This window comes from Lithobates pipiens, unplaced genomic scaffold, assembly GCF_037356315.1.
Source record: "Lithobates pipiens isolate NorthernLeopardFrog02 unplaced genomic scaffold, aLitPip1_a1.2 Scaffold_23, whole genome shotgun sequence".
Lineage (NCBI taxonomy): Eukaryota > Metazoa > Chordata > Amphibia > Anura > Ranidae > Lithobates > Lithobates pipiens.
This window is the reverse complement of record NW_027507785.1, coordinates 47,789,265-47,814,264: the sequence shown is the minus strand read 5'-3', so window position 1 is coordinate 47,814,264 and position 25,000 is coordinate 47,789,265. Positions and strand designations below refer to the sequence as shown.

The following is a 25,000-nucleotide window of genomic DNA, read 5'->3' as shown; positions in this document are numbered from 1 at the left end:
AAAAAAAAATGTATGAAGTGACATAACAACTCTACAGAATATACAGCCAACATCAGCAGGTCACCACTCATGCAAAACGGTCAACATTGTCCAAACAACTTGTGAACTAGTACTCGGTTCTATATCTGATAGAATAGTAGGAAACACTATTTTAGCATTCAGATTTGATTAGTCCGGGCACCTTTTTTAAATGCACAAAAAAAAAAACAGGTAGTAACATTTGTTCTCTTCCTAACCCTGACTCTAGATGTTTCGAAATCTCAGTAACCTATCCATCACCATGGGGCAAGACTAGGATTATCTAACCAAGGCTGCCAGATAAAGTCAAACTTTAAAGAGGAAGTAAACCCTGATGAGTTTACTTCCTCTTTCATTCCCTGCAAAGGCAAAGCATAATGGACTACTATGCATCGCATCGCATCGCATAGTAGCCCATTATGTGTCACTTACCTGACACAGGAGCCAGCGAAGTCGCCGCTGTCCCCTGTAGTCCGCCGCATCCATCTTGTTGGTGGGGTCCCGCAGCTCCGCCGCTGTCATTCGGCGAAGCCGCGATGACGTCACTCCTGCGCATTGCGCACGGGAGCCGACACGCGCGGCAGCTCCGTCAATGAGAATGCCGCAGCTCTCCGTCACTGAGAATGCCGACACGCGCGGCAGCTCCGTCACTGAGAATGCCGCGCTCAGTGCGAAAGCGGTGCCCGTTTTCGGGCAAATATCTCCTAAACCATATAGGTTTAGGAGATATTGCTTGGACCTACAGGTAAGCCTTAATCTAGGCTTACCTGTAGGTCAAAGTGGTTTGTAAGGGTTTACAACCAGTTTAAGGCTGCATTTCTGTGTCGGGAGGCCAGTTGTTCTCCACCCCCCGCATTTGTTGTAGTACAGCTCCCAAGTCTGCTGCCTATACCATCCGGCCACAAGTGCTCACAGCTCGGGGATCCATTACTCCCAAAAAAAAGCTTGCGTGTATCGTGAAGTCCCACACCGCTTATTTGGAGGATCCAGGAGTGTTCGAGTTTGTGCTGGAACAATAAAGTTGTTTTTTGTTTAGTGGAAGTGGTGTGTTACTCCAAGATACGTGTATTGGAGGTTTTATTCAGTCACAAGTCTTCAGAGGATTGAATGGAGAGTGCATATGAATAGGCCTGCAGGGCCAAGAACTTGGTGGATTTGGGACACGCAAATATAAACCTGATGTGGGTTAAGGGCAGGATGAGCAAAATAGTGTAACGGTACTGAAAGTTGCTCCACTGCTTTGGCTCTATTTGGACCAGGCATTGGCCTGGTGGTCACCCTCCACACGCCCTTGAAGAAGTTTAATTGAGGTTTATATTCAATGAAGACTTTGGCATACTGGGCCTTATTTATCAAAGTATCTTTTGTAAAAAAAATGTATTTATTGCAGGTCCCACATTTTCCTTTTACATTCTGCACCTGTTGCTGTCTAATTTTGATTTGAATCCAGTTGGTTCTGAATCGGTAATGATAGTCCAATCTTAAGAGACCCGCTATGCTTTTGTTACAGTTGAAGGCCATCATGGCAATGAGGGTCTGCTAGTGGGAAGACCTCCGGAGGAGCCTGATATTCCCATCACAGAGAACTCTCTCCTGGAGATGCTGGACGGGGTGGTCATGATGTACAACCTCAGCGTACACCAGCAGCTCGGCAAGGTGAGCACCGATCTCTCTCTGTGGATGGGATTTTGCATGTTCGCTCTACACCATTGGAGCCCCAGGATCAGATTGTGCATTTTTGTGTCTCTGCAGATGGTCGGCGTCTCAGATGATGTGAATGAATATGCCCTGGCATTGAAGGACACTGAGGAGAAAATTAAACGCTGTCCAAAGAGGGTAAGCATGGGACCCAGGGCCATCATTAGAAGTCACAGGGGCCCCACACAGCCTACCTGACATGGCCATGTGTCTCCCCATACACGTTAATCGCTTCGCCCCCTTCAGTATCTCCCCACAATTTTCCATAGACACACAACCTCCAATACACAGACCAACATTGCTCATCAGCAGTAATAATTAAAGGGATAAGGATTAGAAATGTGAGCTGTTGGAACAGTATTGATAGAAGGCTCTCATTGTCAAGAATCGGCTTGCCCTCGTAATCACTGAACAAAACTTTCCTAATCTGGAGATTAGCTAAATTTCTTAACTTTTACCATTGAATACATTGTACACTTCTGATATTTATTACTATGTACACTTTTTGATTTTTATTATAATGTACACTTTTGTGACATTAAAGCGAGAGTTCCAACGTTTTTTTTTTTTTTTTTTTTTTTAAGCCAGCAGCTACAAATACTGCAGCTGCTGACTTTTAAAATAAGGACACTTACCCGCCCAGCGCGCCCGCGATGTCGGCACCTGAAGCCGATCTCTCGATCGTCTCTCGGGTGCTGCCGCCGCCATCTTAGCTATGGGAATCAGGAAGTGGAGCCTTGCGGCTTCATTTCCCGGTTCCCTACTGCGCATGCGTGAGTCACGCTGCGCAATAAGGATGGTCCCCGCTGTCTCTGGGATCCGTGTGTTTCCCAGCAGACAGCGGGGGACCTGCGGAAAGGGGCGTAGATTCTGCGGAAAGGGGCGTAGATTCTGCGGATATCTATGCCGGAAGTGGGTGCAGATACCTGTACTGTACAGGTATCTGCACCCCCTCCCCCCTGAAAGGTGCCATTTGTGGCGCCGGAGGGGGGGAGGGTTCCAATGAGCGGAAGGTCCACTTTAGGGTGGAGCTCCGCTTTAAGTAATCCTTATTACTAATACACTGAATACTGCTGGTTCTTGTTACAATGTATACTCTTAATTCCTATTACATTGTATACTTTTGCCTTTTATTACAATGTATACTTCTGGTTCTAACAACATTGTATGCTCCTGTTTCCTATTGCATTGTATATTTCTGGTTCTTATTACATTGTGTCATTTTTGGTTCTTATTACATTTAAAAAAAACCTGGGGCTTACCATTTTATACACAGCGTGCCCATCTCGTTCTGTATATGCAAAAACATACCTGCCCTCATCTATAAAAACTCCCCCCTGCCCTCATCTATAGCTGGCTATAGCAGTGAGTGGCACTGGAAGGCTAGATCAGATAACAACAAGGCCTGGGGAATGCCCAGGAAAAATCCAAGCCTATTTACCACCAGCTCGCAGACAACCAAATTAACCTGTCTAAGCCCTTGTACACACGGTCGGAGATTCCGACAACCAAATCCGTTGGATTTTGTCCGAAACTGTTGCATACACACGGTCGGACAAAGTTGTCGGAAAATCCGACGTGATGACGTTATTTCGTTAAGACGGGACTACGTTCACGCTAGTAGCAAATAGCTTTGGTGTAGGAATTTGATCTGAGCATACGTGGCATTTTGTCCGATCGGAATTCTCTACACATGATCGAAGCATTTTGTCGGAAAATTTTACCAACAAGTTGGAAAACTTGGTCCGTCGGATACTCCGATGGAAACAGTCCGATGTAGACCACACACAGTCGGAATATCCGACAAAACAGTCCGATCGGACACATTCCGTCGGAATCTCCGACCGTGTGTACAAGGGCTACCAGTATGTTAAAAACAGGGGTTTAGTCCGCACTCATTCTGTATATTGTCTCCCTGGATCGAATCTCATGTATTTCCCAGTTGCAGGTTAGTGATGGAACAGTGATGGGTTGCAGCCTGTACGTTATTCTCTGCCTTTTTACTGTTCCAGAGGCCAGACATCATGGAAGAATTGTTAAAAAGCCAGCAAGTTTTCTCGGAGAAGCTGAATCATCTGAGCCGGCGGCTTGCTTGGATAAACGTCACTATTTACTCCAAGGTAACTGTCCACCATCCCATCCTAGAATCTGCGTCATCTGTTTTAGGAAAAAAAGAGTAACGTTTTCTGGAGATACCCCAAGAAGATGACAGTAGGCTCAATTCACTAACACACCAGGAAAAGGTTTCTATATTTTTTTTTAAAAAGTGACAGTTATTTTCAGGTGAGATTTTTCACAAGAATTTTGTCACATGGGTAAAAACAATTAACGTGGATCTAAACCCCTATAGTTTACAACCAAGGAAGATGCTATTAAACCAGGTCTCCAAAGAGTAAAGGAGCTCCTGGGATATTTTCCCAGGTCTCCAAGAAGTGAAGGATTTCCTGGGATATGTTTCTGGGCCTTCAAGGACTTAAAGAGCTTCTGTGATATTTTTCCAAGACTCAAAGGGGTGAAGAAGTGGGTTATTTTTCTAGGTCTCCAAGGAGTGAAAAAAAACTCTTGTGATAGGTTTTCAGGTCTCCTAGAAGTTGAGGCGCTCCTAGGATATTAAACCAGGTCTCCAAGGATTAAAGGAGCTCCTGGGAAAGTCTCAAAGAAGTGAAAGAGTTTCTAGGATACTATGTTTCCAGATCCCTAATGCCGCGTACACACGAGCGGACTGTATGGCGTACTTAGTCCGTCATACAATCCAACGGACAGTCCGTCATACTTTCCACTGAACGGACTTGACCACACACGGATACCCAAACAGTCCGACGAAAGTTTGCGCGATGACGTGTACAGCACGTACGACGGGACTAGAAATAGGAAGTCCAATACACAGCAAAGCACCCTTCCGCCGTGTAAATCCTTTCTGGGCATGCGTCATTCTTAGTCCGTCCGACTAGCATACTGACGAGCGGATTGTCCGCTGAAACCAAAGTATGACGGACAGAATTTCGAAAAATCCGAAATTCTTAGTACGCCGGACTGCACGCTGAAAAAGTCAGCTGAAGCCCACACACGAGCGGACTGTCCGCTGAAATGTGTTTCGACGGACTAAGTACGCCATACAGTCCGCCCATGTGTACGCGGCATAAGGAGTATGAGATCCTGAGATATGTTTTCAGGTCTGCAAAAGGTAAAGGAGCTTCTGGGATAAGATTCAGCTCTCCAAGATGTAAAGATTCTCCTGGCGTATTTTTTTTTATAGTCCTCCAAGAATGAAGGAGCTCCTGTGATTTGTGGCATTGGCAGAATGTGCTAAACAAAATTTTGATTCTCTGCCTTCTATTTCACTGAGCTTGTCTGAAAGAGGGGAAACCTTGTAGCCACATGATTGCCATTAACACTGAAAGACATGTATTTAGATTTTTCATGACACTCATTCTTGCCTTTGCAATATGGATGTTGGAGCTATTCATGCTTAAAGTATCTAAGTGGGCTTGCAGTCTTTAATTGATGGGGTCTGTATTCCAATGAGAGGGATGACGCAATCTCTCTAAAAATTGGAAACAATGTTTTTCCACATAAGAATATTATAATACAGGATTTATATAGAGCCATCAGTTTACGCAGCGCTTTACAATAAAAAGGGGGACAGTACAATTAGAATACAGTTCAATACAGAAAGAATAGGAGGGCCCTGCTCAAGGAGCTTACACTCTTAAGCAGCCTTTCTCAACCTTTTCAACACAGAGGAACCCTTGAAATAGTTCTCCAGTCTCGGGGGAACCCCCTGCTAAAAATTAGAAATCTACAACTCATGATACATGAGTGTGATGGTCAGTGGGAAGAACGGTCCTTACACTTGTGGTCATTGGGAAGCATTACCTCCTTACAGATTTGTAAAAAGATCAATGGTGTGAGTGGGAAGTTATCTGAGGGGCAGAAATTTCCCAATGCTGAAGGAACCCCTAGCAACCTCTGGAGGAACCCTAGGGTTCCACGAAACCCTGGTTGAGAATCACTGCTCTAAAGAATAAAGTTCACATGGTTGATTTTACGTATTAGACTGGTCACCTTGTTGTCATTTGATGTTCCTCTTGTAGGAAAAGATGGAGGATATTTATTGGCTCCTACAAGTGTGCCTGCGCAGTATAGAGCATGCCGATCGAACCGGATCTCTCTTCGCCTTCATGCCGGAGTACTATCTGAATGTGGCCATGAACAGCTACAACGCCCTTAAAAATTACTTCAGCCCCGTCAGCAGCATGGAGGAGCTTCCAGGTACCACCCAGAGCTGCATCTATTGATATGAATGGTGATAGGCAGTGGGAGTGTACAGAAGGATTATTAGAAGGAGGCTGTGGCTATTTATTTATTTTATTTTTAATTACCCATCTGAAATTAATAAAAAAAAAAATATATATATATATATATATATATATATATATATATATATATATATATATATATGTGTGTGTGTATAATTATATTATTTATTTTTTTATTAATTTCAGATGGGTAATTAAAAATAAATAAATGGCCACAGCCTTTTTTTTTTTTTTTTTTTTTCCACACATGCTGATGCTTGTATCATCAGTAGTGCTTGTCAAAAGTATCAGGACACCTACCTTTTACACGCACATGAACTTCAATGGCATTCCAGTCTTAGTCCATAAAGACATGGATGAGCGAGTCTGGAATGGAGGAACTTGACTGGCCTGCACAGAGTTCTAACCTACCCCGATAAAACACCTTTTGGATGAATTGGTGCGGTGACTGCGAGCCAGGCTTTCTCAACATCAGTGCCTGACCTCACAAATGCTCTTCTGGAAGAATGGTCAAACATTCCCCATAGACACACTTCTAAACCTTGTGGACGGCCTTTCCAGAAGAGGTGAAGCTGTTATAGCTGCAAAGGGTGGGCTAACTCAATATTGAACCCTACGGACTAAGACTGCGGTGCCATTAAAGTTCATGTGCGTGTAAAGGCAGGCGTCCCAATACTGTTTACAATAATGTGTGTGCGTTTGTATGTGTGAGATCTATCTATCTATCTATCTATCTATCTATCTATCTATCTCTCTAATATATATAAATATAAATATATATATATATATATATATATATTTATATATATTTATATAATCTATGTATATGTGTGTGTATGTATATATAAATATATATTCCAGGTACTTTGAAAGGTGAAAGCCACAGCCTGAGTAGAAAAGCTTCTCTCTTGCCAGCATGTTGCAGAGAAGGACCCCTGTGTGGAATCAGTGGTCTCTGTGCAAATGTCTAAAACCTAATCAGCAGTTAGCATGATCATAACTCACTAGAAAGTTCTGGCTGTGGCCCAGCAGGGGGGTATGTCAGACCTCTGCAGAGAGACCACTCTGCAACTACAGGAAGCTATGTATGTATGTAAACAGTTGCTGTGAAAGCAGGTGGCAGGAATATAATGTATCGCCCAAGCATCATCAGTGCTTGTATGTATTTATCAGATCTGTTAATAGAAATCAAAGAGCCCCTTACAGCCTACCTGACACCCACCCCCTGCTGTTTCTGCTTTTTCTGTGCCTACTGAAGAGTGCCCACAAACACATTCGGCTGCACACAGCTTCTAAAGCCTCATACACACGTTTCCATTGTTGGAAGGGGATTGTCTGTTGGCAGACCGTTGTCGTAAACTCTTATCCTTAGTACGCTCCTTTTGACAATTGTCCAATTTTCAGCCAACAAATGTTGGATGACAGGCTAGTAAATTTTCGACAGGCAACGGCTTGATGTCTGATTTTTGTATGGTCAGTACACAAATCCGTCACGCAAAAGTCGAAAGTACAAACGCGCATGCTCGGAATCATTGCTCACCAAACACAAAATTAGCAGAAGGGGCCCAAAGGGTGGCGCTCAAGAGCTGAAATTCCTCGTAGTATGTTGCTACTTTTGTGTTTGTGGCACGACAATTGTGTAACATTAGTATGCAAGACAAGATCCTGGCGTACGCCCTTTTGACAAAAATCAGTCGCTCGGTTGGCCAACAATCGTACAGTGTGTACGAGGCTTAAGACTGTTTGTTTGTACTAGTGTCTGAATAGAAGTCCGTAGAATTGAGGATACCCAAAGGCAGCCCCTGCCAGGCCCTGGGCCACATGAGTACCACTTGTACCCCCATATTGGCTGCCCTGGGCATTAGGGAGCGCTCAGCAGGTGTGAAGAATGCCTAAGGGGTGCCTCGTGTTGACGTATGAGGCCTGAGAAAGGCATGGGGGGAATCTCCTCTTAAAATATCCACCTGCTATAGCAGCAGTCTTTTTCTCTTGGAGAAGTTTGAGAGTGATGCTGCGAGCATATGGCCCTTACCCTCAGAATGAGTGAAGGATAACTTCCTCTGTATATTCAGCAGCTTCATGTCAGCAACCAAAATGTTCTTATAAAGCCCAATGAACAGGCGGCACTAATGTGTCTGAAGTAGAACACTCGCACGCCCTCTTTAATAAATAACTCTAAGCTTTTAGGTCACTTCACCGTAGTTTTTAGGTTGTAAAGTGTCCTAAAAAAAAAAAGAAAAGAGAACAAGGAAGGTAGCTGTGATACAGACTGTGTTCCCACCATACAGATGTGATGGGGTGTGCGCCTATTGGGCAGCCCAATTATTTCAATAGTCTGCCCTACGTGAGAGAAATGAAGTCCCTGACCCTTTTGCAAAAAAACGTGTGGCACCATGCATTTTGGTGTTTTGCAAAAAATGAGTCCGCAGAATGAGGGTGAAGATAAAACGCTGGACGCACTCCAGCCATGTAGCAGATAAATAAAGTTTATTTGAATCTTCAAAGTGTATAAAGTACAGACATCACAGCTCCAAAATATGGACAGAGGACATTTTTTCATAAGTTTTCATACAAAAAACTTTGCCTAATCATAACCTAGAGTGTTATAATTCAGCACATTTTTATGTGAAACGCATTAACTGTCCTCTGTCCATATTTTGGAGCTGTGATGTCTGTCCTTTGTCCGTGTTTTGGAGCTGAGATGTCTATTTGAATCTTCAAAGTGTATAAAGTACAGACATCACAGCTCCAAAATATGGACAGAAGACATTTTCACGCGTTTTCATACAAAACTTTGCCTAATTCTAACCTAGAGTGTTATGATTCAGCACATTTTATGTGAAAAACGCATTTAACTGTCCTCTGTCCATATTTTGGAGCTGTGATGTCTGTACTTTATACACTTTGAAGATTCAAATAGACATCCCAACTCCAAAATATGAACAGAGGACATTTTCACGCGTTTCATACAAAACTTTGCCTAATCCTAACCTAGAGTGTTATAATTCAGCACATTTTATGTGAAAAACGCATTAACTGTCCTCTGTCCATATTTTGGAGTTGGGATGTCTATTTGAATCTTCAGAGGACAGTTAATGCGTTTTTCACATAAAATGTGCTGAATTATAACACTCTAGGTTAGGATTAGGCAAAGTTTTGTATGAAACGCGTGAAAATGTCCTCTGTTCATATTTTGGAGCTGTGATGTCTGTACTTTTATACACTTTGAAGATTCAAATAAACTTTATCTGCTACATGGATGGAGTGCGGCCAGCCTTTTATTTCTGCCTCCCCATTCCCGCAAACACTAATTGGGTCGGCACCTGCTGATGTGTGGAGGGGCTGTCGGTCTATGCATCTGTCTGTAGCGGTGATTTCTTCCAGAAGAGAATGCCGAGTCTCGGGGGGTTACATAGAGGTCCTGGACATATGGCCACTAATACTTTTGTGGGGCTTGCTTTGTGCGGCTGATTTACTAAAGCTAGAGAGTGTAAAATCTGGTGCAGCTCTGCATGGTAGCCAATTGGCTTCCAGTTTTTTTATTTTATTTGTCAAAGCTTAAAGGAGTTGTAAAGGCAGAAGGTTTTTTTTTTTTTTTTTTTTATCTTAATACATTCTATACCTTAAGAAAAGAAAAAAGCCTTCTGTGTGCAGCCCCTCCCCCAACACTTACCTGATGTCCTCCTCTGTCCACGAGTGTCTCAGCCGTCTGAGATTCTCCTTCCTGATTGGCTGAGACACAGCAGCGGCACCCTTGGCTGTCAATCAACGTCAGCTAGCCAATCAGGGGAGAGGGGGCGGGGTTTCCGTGTCTGAATGGACACAGGGAGCTGTGACTCGGCTCAGGTGCCCCCATAGCAAGCTGCTTACTGTGGGGACACTGAACAGGAGGGAGGGGCTAGGAGCTCCTAAGAGGGACCCGAGAAGAGGAGGATCTGGGCTGCTCTGTCCAAATCCACTGCATTAGGGCAGGTGAATATAACAGAACATGTTTGTTGTTTTTATAAGAAAAAAAAAAAATGAGACTTTACAATCACTTTAACTTTACAAGCTGAAGTTGGAAGTTGATTGGCTCCTGTGCACAGCTGCTCCCAGATTTCACACTTTCCAGTTTTAGTAAATTCTTCCTATTTAGTGTGAATTGCTCTGGAATACAGCTACATGAAAGAGAACCTGTCGGAGCAGCACCGACCTTGCACAGTGTAGACTATTGTCCCATCTTGGATACTTAGGAGTGCTAGCTTCAAGGCAAAGCTTTATTCCCTGCAGATGTGTGTGCGCGCGCCCTGAAACTAGCACAGTTGATGGGAGTCAGGCATTGGGTGGGGGTTTTGGCTGTGACGGAGAACGCTCGTCCTGGAAGGAGCAGGTTACCGGGAGATTCCTTTTTTTTATTTTAATGTTTTCCAGTTTCCATGACCATGAATATTTCTCTGTCTTACCAGGTTATGAGGATACGCTGACTCGCCTGGCCGCCATATTGGCGAAACACTTTGCTGATTCACGTATTGTGGGGACAGGTGAGTGTGCATGCGCTGCAGCTCCCAGAACTCTGAATGTAAATTATTTGGATAATAAATGGGGACTAATAACTCGCAGAGGAAAGGAGCACTTCCATGTGTTGGTGTTACTTTGTAGGGGGTCATCACAGAAGGAAACCTTGTTGCTGGATTCCTTTCTGGTTCATGAAGGGTTATTATTGCATTAAGCACCCATACACACTATCAGATTTTCTGCTGTTTTTTTTTTCCTTCAGATTTACCAAAACCATACAATATGAGGTCAAACCTTAGGAGTTTCAGTTTGTATGCAATCAGGCCGGCCCTTCCACTACATGGTTTTGGTAAATCTGAAGACAAAAATCTGCAGAAAATCTGATAGTGTGTACGGGGCTTAAGGGACAAAAAAAAACGCACCACAATCCAGCTGTACATATTATTTACAATCTTTTTGGATTTACCAAAATTTTAGGCCTCATGCACACTGTGTGTGTTTGTGTTTGTGTTTGTGTGTGTGTGTGTGTGTGTGTGTGTGTGTGTGTGTGTGTGTGTATATATATATATATATAAATATACATACACACACTCTCTATATCTATCTATTATACATGATTTATATAGCACCAACAGTTTACGCAGCGCTTTACAGTATGTGTGTGTATATGTATGCATTTTTTTTATATATATAATTATTATCCATCTAATAAAATAACAGAAATCATATCATAATATTCATAGACCATGGCTCTCTTGTTTTAAATTTCTTATATATAATAATTATATATATATATATATATATATATATATATACATATATATATTTATAATAATTATATATATATATATATATATATATATATATATATATATGTATATATATATATATATATGTGTGTATATGTATCCTCACTTCTCTCATGTTCTTTATCCCGTAGACATCAAAGACTCCCTCATGCAGGCGCTGGCCAGCTACGTCTGTTACCCCCATTCCCTCCGCGCGGTCGAGAGGATTTCTGAAGAACAGTGAGTGCGTTCTATTTACACACAACACACACACGGCTGTATTAAAAGGGAGACAGACTGATATTATTATTGTTTTTGGTGATATTGTGATCCCATGCATCTAAGGCTTTATACACTTTGTGACTGCCCAGCTGTTGTGGAACTACAAGGTTTAGTAGGCAAAATGTACAGAGTTGCATGACTGCCAGAAAGCTGCAAGAAATTTAAAGTGGGACTTCCACTCATTTGTCTCCTCACCCCCTATGGTGCCACAATTGCCACCTTTCGGCGGGGGGGGGGGGGGGGAGGCGGGACTGGATACCTGTCTTTGACAGGTATCCTGTTCCCACCTCCAGGAGTCCAGGCCATGGCCCGTAACATCACGGGTGGGGCTCCCTCCTCCTCTCCCTGTCACCGGGACAGTAGGAGAGAGGAGCAGGGGCCTTGCGCATGCGCAGTAGGGAAGGAACTCCTCTGCATGCTGGGAATCGGCTGGAGGGTCACAAGATACCCTCATGTTATGGAGGTTGTTGAATGCCGACTTCTAGGAAGACATAAAATGCTCAACTTTAATATATCATTGCATTTTGTATTTTTATAAATGCAAGCAGAACAAGTATCTGAAATTGACCTGACCTATTGGCTTCTTGCAATCCTGGTACCACAGAGCTCAGATTGGGGCAGGGAGAAGCGGCACATGGAGGTAATCAGTTTTTTTTTTTTGCTACAGTGCTCATAAGGAAGATTAAGTTGGGAGGGGAGAGCAGATTGACAGAGAGATAAGCCCATTAGTTTGCTGCTTCTCTCTTTACTGTCCAATCACAGGCTGGGGGAGGGACTAGACCTTTTATGTGTTTCTAAACTGAAGCAAAGAAAAGCTAGGTTGTCTTGACTTGCCAGACAAGTTCTGTGCTGTGTGGCAAGGCTGTGTAAATCTCCAGACTGGATGAACAGTCTTGATTAAAACAGCCCCCCATATCTTTTATCTGCGTATTTTGCTGTTTGCCTGGAGTTCAGCTTTAAAAATAAACATTCTTCCCTGCTACTCGCACCTGCTCAGGTGTGATGTAAGGAGTGGTTGGATTACCGGTGCACAGGGCCTTGTCTCTTTTTTTTTTATTTTTTTTATGAAAATCCTTCCACATTTGCTTGGCGAGAGACTAGGTCACAAATCTGTAATTTTCGATGGTATGGGGCCAGTTGTAGATCACAGTTCTTAGCGGAGTTCCTCTTTTCCTTGCAGACAGATCAGTATGATGAAGAGTCTGCTGGCGCCATATGAACAGAGGCCGTGGGCCCAAACAAACTGGATCTTGGTTCGGCTGTGGCGGGTGAGTGCGGAGATGGCGGTGTGAAGGGGAAGACGCAGTGATTGGTTTTCGGGTTAAGTGATAATAGATTGCCGCCAAGGGATTGTGGGGAGTGGGGGATTGGTGTTTCAGTGGGAAGGGAATTGGTTATTCAGGCCTAAGCTCCACCCTTTTTTATAAAGCACCCTCTTATGCAATCCTTTGCTCCAATCTTATATAGCTTAAGCTATTCTTTTTTTTTTATATATCCTTGTATAACCCTAAACTCCACCATTTATTTATATATAGATAGATAGATATATATATATATATATATATATATATATATATATATATAAAATCTGTGCCTTATATAGCCCTAAGCTCCACCCTTCTAAAGCCCCCCTTATATAACCCCATGCTCCACTCTTCTACAGCTTCCCCTTATATAGCCCGAAGCTCCGCCCTTCTACAGCTCCCCGTATATAGACCGAAGCTCCGCCCTTCCGCAGTTCCCCCGTATGTAGCCCGAAGCTCCCCCTTATATATCCGAAGCTCCACCCTTCTGCAGCTCCACCCTTCCGCAGCTCCCCCGTATGTAGCCCGAAGCTCCGTCCTTCCGCAGCTCCCCCGTATGTAGCCCGAAGCTCCGCCCTTCCGCAGCTCCCCCGTATGTAGCCCGAAGCTCCGCCCTTCCGCAGCTCCCCCGTATGTAGCCCGAAGCTCCGCCCTTCCGCAGCTCCCCCGTATGTAGCCCGAAGCTCCGCCCTTCTGCAGCTCCCCCGTATGTAGCCCGAAGCTCCACCCTTCCGCAGCTCCCCCGTATGTAGCCCGAAGCTCCACCCTTCCGCAGCTCCCCCGTATGTAGCCCGAAGCTCCACCCTTCCGCAGCTCCCCCGTATGTAGCCCGAAGCTCCACCCTTCCGCAGCTCCCCCGTATGTAGCCCCGAAGCTCCACCCTTCCGAAGCTTCACTCTTCCGCAGCTCCCCCGTATGTAGCCCGAAGCTCCACCCTTCCGCAGCTCCCCCGTATGTAGCCCGAAGCTCCACCCTTCCGCAGCTCCCCCGTATGTAGCCCCGAAGCTCCACCCTTCCGAAGCTTCACTCTTCCGCAGCTCCCCCGTATGTAGCACGAAGCTCCACCCTTATTTAGCTCCTCCTTATATAGCCTAAGCTTTATACTTTTCTAGCCCCCCCCCCCCCTTCTATAGCCTTCAGAGATGGTGACATGTTCAGGGCAGTAACTTCTAGTGACCATTCAGATTAGCCGAAGATAGTCCAGTAAGAAGAAGTAGTGACTTCATGGTGGTTGGCACCTTATTGGAGGTCTGCTTATTCTCATCTAAATTATTGGAGATATCTTTGGACTCGATCTTCTGTGACATTGGACATTAAAACACCATCTATGAGAATGGTGATCCTTTCAGGTATTTATTTCCTCAGTGTTCCTCACTCCTCAGGTTGGCTGACTCTCTTCTCTCTTCCTCAGGGTTGTGGATTCGGTTATCGGTACACCAGACTGCCGCACTTGCTGAAAACCAAACCAGAGGATGCCAATCTGCCCAGCCTGCAGAGTGCGTTGATGGGTATCTACCTCATTGGGGGGGGGGGGGGGGGAATGGTGGCATTTACTCTGTCATACATTCTTGCTGACTCCTGTCCACTAACTATACTCCATCTTCCTAGAACCTTGTCCATCCACCCTGCTGCAAGGCCACATGGCGGATCTCCTGCGGGGGGACCCAGAACTGGCATCCAGCTTTCTGAACAGTGCCCTGAACCAACTGAACTGGGCGTTTTCTGAGTTCATTGGGATGATCCAAGAGGTGAGTGGAAAGTGATTGTGTGGAATGGGGAGGGTATTTCGGGGTCACAGAATCACCTCCCACGTAATTGCCTGCTAAAACCTTTCCATTTTGATTGCATCCCTTATTTTGGTGGTGTCATCGCTGGTTTCCTTCTCTATGCAATGCAGGCGTGATACACATTACACACATCCACAGTGCAATTTCTGAACCATCGATGGGAAACACATCTAGCATATCTTGGTCGCTTTGTAGTCTTATGCCTCTCCTCCCTTCCACAGATCCAGCAAGCCGCTGAGCGTCTCGAGAGGAATTTTGTTGACAGTCGGCAGCTGAAGGTTTGTGCCACCTGCTTCGACCTGTCAGTCAGCCTTCTGAGGGTCCTGGAAATGACGGTGACTTTGGTACCCGAGATCTTCCTGGACTGGAGCCGATCATCCTCAGAACTTCTCCTCCGGCGCCTGGCCCAGGTACAACCAACCCTAACTTCCTCTGTCAGATATAAAATGGAGCCCTGGTGCTCACTGTAAGGCCCAAGGGCCATAGTTTCATAGTTAGTAAGGTTGAATAAAGACACCAGTCCATCCAGTTCAACCTGATTGAGTGTCTACAATTGTCCCTATCCCTGTACATTGCACATTCACATTGGTCCCCACCCTCAAGGAGCCCACAATGTACTATGGCCATATACTAGGGCCAATATTGGACAGAAGCCAATTAACCTACCTGCATGTCTTTGGAGTGTGGGAGGAACCCAGAGTACCCGGAGGAAACCCACACAGGCACAGGGAGAACATGCAAACTCCAGGCAGGTAGTGTCGTGGTTGGGATTTGAACCAGCGACCCTTCTTACTGCTAGGTGAGAATGCTAACCACTACACCGCATGTGGCCCTTTTGATACTTGAGCGGCCCCTAGTGCTAATAGCAGTCTCCAGTCAAATCTGAAGCAAGTCCTTTCTGGCCATCATTTCCTATATTATGTCTTCAGTCTCTGGCAGGCCTTTATAGCATTACATATAATAAATACTATTTCTGCAGTCCTCTGACAGTCCTTTGTGTGGCCCTTTGGTGATGTCAGGGGCTGCGTTTGAGACACATTGACCGAACTGCAGCCATTTTGTTTTCTGCTTTTATTTTTTCTTGCTTGTCTCTATGCCTTGTACAGATTGTATGGACATAGAGAGAACAGTTCGGGCTCATCCACACGTGCTTTGATCTCTGAAGAGGGATCTGCGTTTGGATCGCTCTTCAGAGCATTTGACAAGCAGCACCACCTCATCGTTTGCTTTTAACCAGTTACTGACCACCCCCAGTTCCTGCTACAGGGAAGCTCTCCTGTGCAGAATCGCGTGTATATACATGATTCTGCACTTCTGCTTGCAAGGGGGCTCGGGCTGCTTATGCTGTAATTATTCACAGCAGAAGCCGATCTGCGGGTGCCGGGCACTGTATGTCCGCCGGCACCCGCCGATTGTCGGCCAGAGACACAGAACGGAGCTCTGTAAAAGAGGCAGATCTCCATTCTGACATCGGGGGGAAGGGGGGGGGAGGGATTTTGTGTGCCTGCAAAGCAGGGAATGAAATCAATCTCTTCCATTAGACCTCTTTCACATTGAAGGCGATTTTCAGTCATTTTAGCGCTAAAAACAGCGCCTGAAAAATGCCTCTCAAGCCACCCCAGTGTGAAAGCCTGAGTGCTTTCACACTGGGGCGGTGCGCTTGCAGAATGAGTAAAAAAAAGTCCTGCAAGCAGCATCTTTGGGGCAGTGGAGGAGCGGTCTATACATCGCTCCTCCACCACCCCTGCCCTTTGATCTTGAATGGGCAGCGCTGCTGAAGCACCGCAACAAGGGCGCTTCTAACCCTTTCCTTGGCCGCTAGCAGGGGTTAAAAGCTACTGAAAAGCATCGCAATAACAGCGGTAAAGCGCTGCTAAATCTAGCGGTGCTTTACCGCTACTGCCCTCACCGTCCCAGTGTGAAAGGGGTCTAAGTGAATGCAGCACACACAAACACTGGCTAGGCACGCATTTAACCTTTTTATCGCTCCTAATGTTTAACCCCCCTCCTAGCCAGTGACAGTGCATATTTTTAGCACTGATCACTGTATTCCTGTTCCTTGGCCGCTAGTGGGGGTTAAAAGCGACCCGCTAGCAGCCGAAAAGCACCGATATAACAGCGGTAAAGCATTGCTAAAACTAGCGGCGCTTTACTGCTACTGATCACTGTATTCCTGTCACTGTTTTTCACAAAGTGTCAGATTGACCGCCGCAATATCGTTGCTGGTCACCGGCATCACCAGTATAAAAAATAAATAAAAAGTCCCTAACTATATCCCATAGTTTTGTAGGCGCTAAAACTTTTGCGCAAACCAATCAATATACACCTATTGTTTTTTTTTTTTTTTAACCAAAAAAGATTTAGCAGAATACATATTGGCCTAAATTGATAGAAAAAAAAACAAAAAAAAATAAATAATTGTGTGTGTGTGTGTGTGTGTATATATATGTATGTGTATATATATATATATATATATATATATATATATATATATATATATATATATATGTATATATATATATATATATATGTGTGTGTATGTATATATAATTTTTTTTTTATTATTGTATATGTTTATAGTGTAAAAAATAAAAATCCCAGAGGTGATCAAATACCACGAAAAGAAAGCTCTATTTGTGGGGGGGGGGGGGGGGACAGACATACATTTTCATTTGGGTACAGCATCGCATGACCGCGCAATTGTCAGTTAAAGTAATGCAGTGCCGTATCGCAAAAAACGGCCTGGTCAGGAAGAGGGGGGGGGGGGTACATTTTCAATGGTAATGCACTAGGCGTGTCTACAGTTTGGGGATTAAAGAGTTAAATTATGGCAAACGTCCTCCATGCAGGAAGGAAATGAGGCGGGGCTCTGCCTTACTTGCTGCAGCTTCTAATGCACATTGCAAGACGCTCACAGTGTGCAGTGAAATCAGGGGAAGCCCATTCAGTCCAGGAGAGGAGGCAGTATAACTGTGAAGGGAAGGATCGGAGGTCAGCTTTAAATACAGAAAGAACTCCTCCCATCTGAAATTAGAGTAGTCCAGTCTCTCCACGTTTTTATTGTGTTTTTCGGGGTGCTGTGATGTGTGTTGAATTTGCCGGCGCCAGTCATACACACACGTGGACGGGGCTCTGTATGTGATGTATGGTGGATGATCAGTCTGGATCCGGTCCCGGCAGCTCCTCCTCTGTTGTGGCCGCACAGCATTAGTAATGGGATATTTATTATTATTATTCCTTGGCAGCTTCTGAACCAGGTGCTGAACCGGGTGACGGCGGAGAGGAACCTCTTTGACAGGGTGGTCAGTCTGCGGCTTCCAGGTCAGTTCAGTAGACGGGATGTGGCTTTATGTCTTATAAATCTCTCTATCTATAATCTCTGCTCCCCAACCCCCCGCTTATCCTAATATCTCTTTTCTCCATCCTGCAGGCCTGGAGAGCGTCGACCATTACCCCATCCTGGTGGCTGTGACCGGCATTCTAGTGCGGCTGCTGGTGGACAGCGAGGCTCAGGGGTGAGTTCCCTGTCTATTATTATCTAATATGTTACATTGCTGACCGACTCTCAGGTGTGTATTCTGTGTCCTCTGCATTGCTGATCGATTGTCAGGTGCGAGTTCTGTATCTGCTGCATTGCTGGCCGACTCTCAGGTGTGAGTTCTGTATCTGCTACAGAGCTGACCGACTCTCAGGTGTGAGTTCTGTATCTGCTGCATTGCTGACCGACTCTCAGGTGTGAGTTCTGTATCTGCTGCATTGCTGACCGACTCTCAGGTGTGAGTTCTGTATCTGCTGCATTGCTGGCCGTCTCTCAGGTGTGAGTTCTGTATCTGCTACAGAGCTGACCGACTCTCAGGTGTGAGTTCTATATCTGCTGCATTGCTGACCGACTCTCAGGTGTGAGTTCTGTATCTGCTACAGAGCTGACCGACTCTCAGGTGTGAGTTCTATATCTGCTGCATTGCTGACCGACTCTCAGGTGTGAGTTCTATATCTGCTGCATTGCTGACCGACTCTCAGGTGTGAGTTCTATATCTGCTGCATAGCTGACCGACTCTCAGGTGTGAGTTCTGTATCTGCTACAGAGCTGACCGACTCTCAGGTGTGAGTTCTATATCTGCTGCATTGCTGGCCGACTCTCAGGTGTGAGTTCTGTATCTGCTACAGAGCTGACCGACTCTCATGTGTGTGTTGTGTCCACTGCATTGCTGAGCGACTCGCAGGTATGAGATATGTGTTCTTTGCTGCATTGCTGACCGACTCTCAGGTGTGAGTTCTGTATCTGCTGCATTGCTGACCGTCTCTCAGGTGTGAGTTTTTTTGTGTTCTGTATCCACCACATCTCTTGACTGATTCTCAGGTGTATTCTGTGCCCACTGCATTGCTGGCTGACTCTCAGGTATTAGTTCTGTATTCGCTGCATTGCTGGCGGACTCTCAGGTATTAGTTCTGTATTCGCTGCATTGCTGGCCAACTCTCGGCGGTGGGTTCTATGCCTTTCAATGTCTGCTGCAATGCTGAGTGACTCTCTCCAGAGCCGCATTCAATCCTTGGTGCTTCTGGAATAATATCTATTTTAGGTGGACGCATGTAGTGTCCTATATGGATAGAATGTGCACCATGTAGGAAATGTTCAGGAAAATGTGTTGGTGGAGTGCTGCACCAAAAGTTTAAAGCAATGCGAAGGTTGAAATGCAAATTCAGGAGGTTGCTGTGTTTTGCCTGGGGCGTCTCAGAATAGTCTGAGGAATGTGGAAAGGATGAGAGGGCCAAAGCACTAGTATGGATCCATGAGAAGAGGGCAACGCGTTTCAGGGCTCAGAATTTCCCCTTCATCAGCTTAAAATGGAGGCAACAAATGGGGGGGTAAAAACCCAGAGGGGCGACCTTTTATATCAGCCTTGATTCAATACCTTTACTTGCAAAATTTCTTGTCCAGGTATATCCTTAATCAATGACAAGTTTATGTCTCGATGATGGGGGAGTTCTGAGCCTCCGAAACGCGTTGGCTACTGGACTCCTAGTACTGCTGAGGCATTCTCATCCTCTCTACATTTCACATGTAGACTCAACTTCCTGAAACTCCTCCACTTGCCACCTCTGTCATTCAGAAGGCAGCAGGCTCTGTGAAATGTGTGACACAGCCAGTGCCCAGGACAGGTTTGTGCAGCGCACACGGCAAGGATGCAGAACTGCACCCCCTCCCCCTTCCTGTTGCACCCATTCTCCGCCCCCTTGCCACAGCTGTCCACAGTCGGCATGGAGTTTGCACTGCACATGCGTGGCCAATCTATTGCTGTCTGTTTTTTTTTTTTTGCTTTTACAGCCGGAGTTCTACCAAAATCTGTCCCCCCATCGGATAGTGTCCGCCCCGTACTGCTAAGTGCTACTGTATGTCCACTTGGATGGTGGGGCTTGAACCTGGACTCTTCGGAGACCTTCAGCATCTCCTTGTCCAAGGTGGACACTATCCAGCAGGGGACAGTATTCGACACAACACTCGGCAAAGGGCTTTCAGATCCAGGGGGGCTCTATAGGTGATCTGAAGGTAAGAACCACCTCTGTCCCTTTGCGCCGCCCACTGGTGGTTCTTGGGCTCTCCATACTACTCCAAAACGTTCGGAACTGCAGTAAATGGTGTCCGTGAAAATTTAAGCTTCTCCTTATAAGCAAATCATTTTTTTGCGCTGAAAAAGCACAAAATCAGCTCTCTTGTAGGATGCTGGGAAAGCGCGCTTTGTATATCTCCAAGTAACACAGACACAGATGCTGATATCACGTTGAGCTTAGCAGAATCCTCCATAGAATAGGCAGCTCCCTTTTATTTATACTATAAACATGAATAATGGATAAACAAAGGAAGGTGGTGGCTTCAGAATCAGCCAATCAGACACTAGTATTCTTTCAAAAGAACTAATCACACGCATGTATATATTCAAATAGAATTCCAGTAGTGATGTGTGAAGACGGCTGTGTGCAGAGCCATGTGGCAAGCATCCATTGAGACAAAAGTGTCTCACAATTTGAACACTACTTACATGGCTTTGAACACGATCGTGTGCACATTCCCACCGCCACTGACGCGACCTGTACTCTATCATGGCTCAGTGAACTATAATTTTGTATGGTTATGCTAAGGTTCCCATGTAGGCAGATCTGCTCACTAGGAGTGTAGATGCAGGCGCCATGAGGTGGCCAGTCTCTTGGTGAGACATAAACGATCACCCCTAAAAGAGCAACCAGATCTGCCGTGTCCACGGGAAGGCTTCCACAGCCAATGGTCTTCCACCAACGTCTGTATGTGCGAATACGCTCACATGCGCTTATTACAGCAAAACTGATACTGGGGGACATCTGACAATATACATTCATAAAAGTATCCACAACAAATGCGTCCAGAGTGAGAGCGGGAGGTGTTTTGGAAATGTATTTTCCCTGATCTAGCGCCCCCCCCCCCTCCACGAATATTAACTCGGGGCCACATTCTGTCACTTCCAGGTTCACAGCTGTTGGTGTTTTGGGGCCCAATTTTAAATTTAATGTGAAATACAAAGAGAGCCTCCCTTCCAGAATAATCTTCATACAGGGGGTCCCCAACTTGCAAACGCCCAACTTGCGTACCACTCTTACTTTACGAACAGGGCGCTGTGGGGACCCTCTGCCGTTCTGCGCATGGGCGGCCGGACGGAGCCTCGGAAAATGTCGGAAATGTCCGTAATTGGCCGCGAATGCGCAGAATGGCATTCGACGGAACATCGGAAATGTCTGTTATTGTCGTTCTGCGCATGCCCGCCCAACGTACGAACATTTCCGGATTACAAACAGGGGGAAAAGTCCCTAAACTGGTTTGGAACCCAGGGTCCCCCTGTATATAATAAAGTCAGACCAGGACGCACAATTAAAGTTGAGGAAATCCTCTTCTCGGTAATGCAAGGGGGTCCCGGACCAGCTGCTGTCACCTTCCAACTCCCAGCATCCTTTGTGCCTGGCAGAGCATGCTGGGGGATTGCGTCTGGCGTGGGCAGGTGTGTATTGTCAGTGGGCGCCGGGTGGTTGTTGGGGGGGGGGGGGGGGGGGATGGAAGGTGTGAATTAAGAGGAGAGGGGAGGATGACCCCAGGGGACTCAGCCTTAATGCAGGAAAACACTTTAGCACTTAGACGCTGGACCGCAACACGCTGACGTGTGAGAATTGTGCTGATCTGTTATTGCGGATAAGGTGGCAGCTCTTCCAAAACAAACAAGCCTCTTAATCCTGGAACAAATGCCTCCCGGTATATTCCCCCCCCCCCACAGTCACGTGCCTTCCTTGCTTCTCACTGCCCCACCATTAAACTGAAAGCGTCTTCTGATTTTTAAATACATTAAAAATAAACTGCACGCTCCTCAAACATATAATGCCAGTGAATAAAATAGTGTAAGGCCACTACCTCAAAAGATCCCTTATTAACCCCCCCCCAATGTAATGCACATATGCGGGGGCAAAGATGCCCGATGCCCACACGCTGCGCATATGCATCCACAGGCGACTTACTGTGCTGAGAGCAAGCGGCCCCGCCCACTGACCGAGCTGTCAGGACCGCCTCCCCAACATGTGACAGCCAAGCAACAGTGGTCTCGTGATTGGCCTGTCCCCCCCCCCCCCCCCCCCCCAAGCCTAAAGACCCTGCTGAAGGGACTATGGGATTCTGTGGCGACGGGGGTTAAAGGAAGCACTAAACAATGAAAGAAATATAAAAATTAGAAACAATGTATCAAAATGTTATCATCAGTTGGGAAAATTGCAAAAATACGAGTCATTAATGTAACTGTAAAGCTTGGCCCACCGCAAACCCACTCCCCTTCCGTGCCACCACCTAGAGAAAAGAAATTCGCCCCAATACACGGGAAGGTCATAATGTGCTCATTAGGAACCATGGTGCATCATTTCCATCAACAGTAAGGAGAGTAAAGGCTTTTAAATAGTTTAAAGTGGTTGTAAATCACATCAAATATGAACAAAGCATATGCCTCTATAGCAGGGATATGCAATTAGCAGACCTCCAGCTGTCGCAAAACTACAAGTCCCATCATGCCTCTGCCTCTGGGTGTCATGCTTGTGGCTGTCAGAGTCTTACTATGCCTCATGGGACTTGTAGTTCTGCAACAGCCGGAGGTCCGCTAATTACATATCCCTGCTCTATAGTATGTACTTGTCTCAGTCCAGAGCACTAAGTGTTATTTCTGTTTTCTGCCTCCTTCCTCTGCTAACAGTATGAATCCGTTCTGATGGGTTTTCCTGACACCAAGAGAAAAATGGTGACAGGGGATTGTGATCTCTAGCAGACTAACAGCCTTAGCTCTTTTCTGTGAGCTGTGTGAATGGGGGGTCCACTGTCCCCTCTACTATTCTCCCTCCAATCACCTCTCAGAATTCTTGTCACTGAGCTCTACAGTATGTCACTTTCAGCTCTCTGCCCCACCTTTTCTGGGACTATCAGACAAGCTTTATAATTTCGCCACTTTGAACAGATATAGAGAATAGAAGGCTGCAGATAAACAAGTACAACTTGTATAGGAGGAGTTGTTTCATCTCTATGTATCACCCGAGGCCAGTCACTTCACTGGATATATGTAAGGGTTTACAACTACTTTAAATTAATTCTTCCTTCCACAAAGTATGTCCAACAATATGTGCGCAAAAGGACGAGGACGAGATTCCATTATTTCAATTCCATTTGCAGAGATTTATTAAAGGGTTCGTTCACCTTTGTGATAAAATGAATTACCCATACATTAGTGTTCCCTGGATTGTAGCTCTGACAACCCCTCCCCCTTCCTTACTGGTTCCACCACTTTCCACAGTCTGCTGCATCACCAAAGGGCTCTGCTGGTGTTCTGTATTTATTATTATTATTATTATTATTATCATACAGGATTTATACCATTGCTTTACAATGTATAGGGGACAGTACAATTATAATACAGTTCAATACAGAAGGAATAGGAGGGCCCCGCTCATGGAGCTTACAATCTAAAGGAAGGGGGGAGGTGGTGAAAAAAGGAAATGGCTGTGAGGGATGATCTGCTAGAGATGTCTCGGGTACAGTTCTTAGGTGGAGGTGGATAGTCTTCCCTGAATAAGTGCGTTTTTCAGGGATCGCCTAAAGGTGGACAGGGTAGGGGATGACTGGACAGACTGGGGTAGGGAGTTTCAGAGGATGGGAGAGGCTCTGGGGAAGTCCTGAGGAGGTGTAACAAGAGAGCAGGAGGTCCCCGGGAGGAGCGGAGAGGACGATTTGAGTGATATCTGCACATCCCCGGACCTTCGTCACTGTGCCGTCCTTTGTGTATTTGCGCAAAGGAAAACTTAATATCTGCAGATGCACCAGTAAAACCGAAAAGTGATACCGCGCAAATGGCAAAAAAAAAAAAAATCAATCAATCTAAATGAGTTGCAGCAAAGCATGTGTTATAGGATAACATACAACACCAGTGATTCTATCGGCAGCATGCTGCACAAATATTAAATGAATACGGTAAATCAATATCGCACACACAAAAATGAAATCATAAACCTGAAAATTATATGAAAGTCCAATACAGAACTAAAAGGCAGTCCGTGCATATATGAAAAGTCGAAAAAAGTTTTTTGTTTGTTTGTTTTTTTTATTTTATTTATTTTTTTAATTGCTTTTTCTCTTAACGGCGATACCTCACATTTGTGGTTTGAATGCCGTTTACATATGCAGGCGCAACCTACATATGCGTTTGTTTCTGCGTGCGAGCACAAGGGATGGGGGCGCTTTACATTTTTACATTTTTTTTTTTTTTTTTTTTACACTTTCCCTTTTAATTTTTTATTTGATCACTTTTATTCCTCTTACAAGGAATTTAAACACCCCTTGTAATAGGAATAAAGGCATGGCAGGTCCTCTTTATGGAGAGATCTGGAGTCTATAAGTCCCGACATATCCCCTCTATGCTGGAAAGCCTGAGATATAAAAACAAAAAAAAAAAACGCATCTATTGGTGCTGGAAGTGACATCATGACCTCGCTACCGGCCTCCGAGTGTCATAGAGATGGCCGGGGACCATCTGGTCTATGGCCAGCTCTATGGTAAGTGTATTCATTCTCTGGCTCTTCGATCACTCGGGCCAGCCTGGAGAACCACCGGAGGGCATGGGGGGTGGCGGGTCTTGGTGCCGCCTGTAAAAGCAATCAAGTGGCTAAACGGTCGCTATGATGTCTTTTACATTGCAGGGAATCGCCGGCTGTAGCTGTAGCCATCTGTCAGATATCTCCCACTTCGACACCATGACGTCATATGA

The 25,000-nt window shown here is 45.4% G+C and overlaps 1 protein-coding gene across 1 annotated transcript in view; it reads left to right on the top strand.

Annotated features, from left to right (window-relative positions):
* The window catches only part of RNF123 (ring finger protein 123), a gene marked incomplete at its 5' end in the record, with an annotated part of 258,140 nt that overhangs the window by 22,541 nt on the left and 210,599 nt on the right, over positions 1-25,000 (top strand). Inside the window, 12 exon segments of the mRNA XM_077451069.1 lie at positions 1,529-1,674; positions 1,771-1,854; positions 3,729-3,836; positions 5,811-5,988; positions 10,481-10,555; positions 11,470-11,557; positions 12,780-12,867; positions 14,315-14,399; positions 14,512-14,651; positions 14,912-15,100; positions 17,936-18,011; positions 18,121-18,206. Coding sequence (XP_077307195.1) covers positions 1,529-1,674; positions 1,771-1,854; positions 3,729-3,836; positions 5,811-5,988; positions 10,481-10,555; positions 11,470-11,557; positions 12,780-12,867; positions 14,315-14,399; positions 14,512-14,651; positions 14,912-15,100; positions 17,936-18,011; positions 18,121-18,206 — 1,343 coding nt within the window.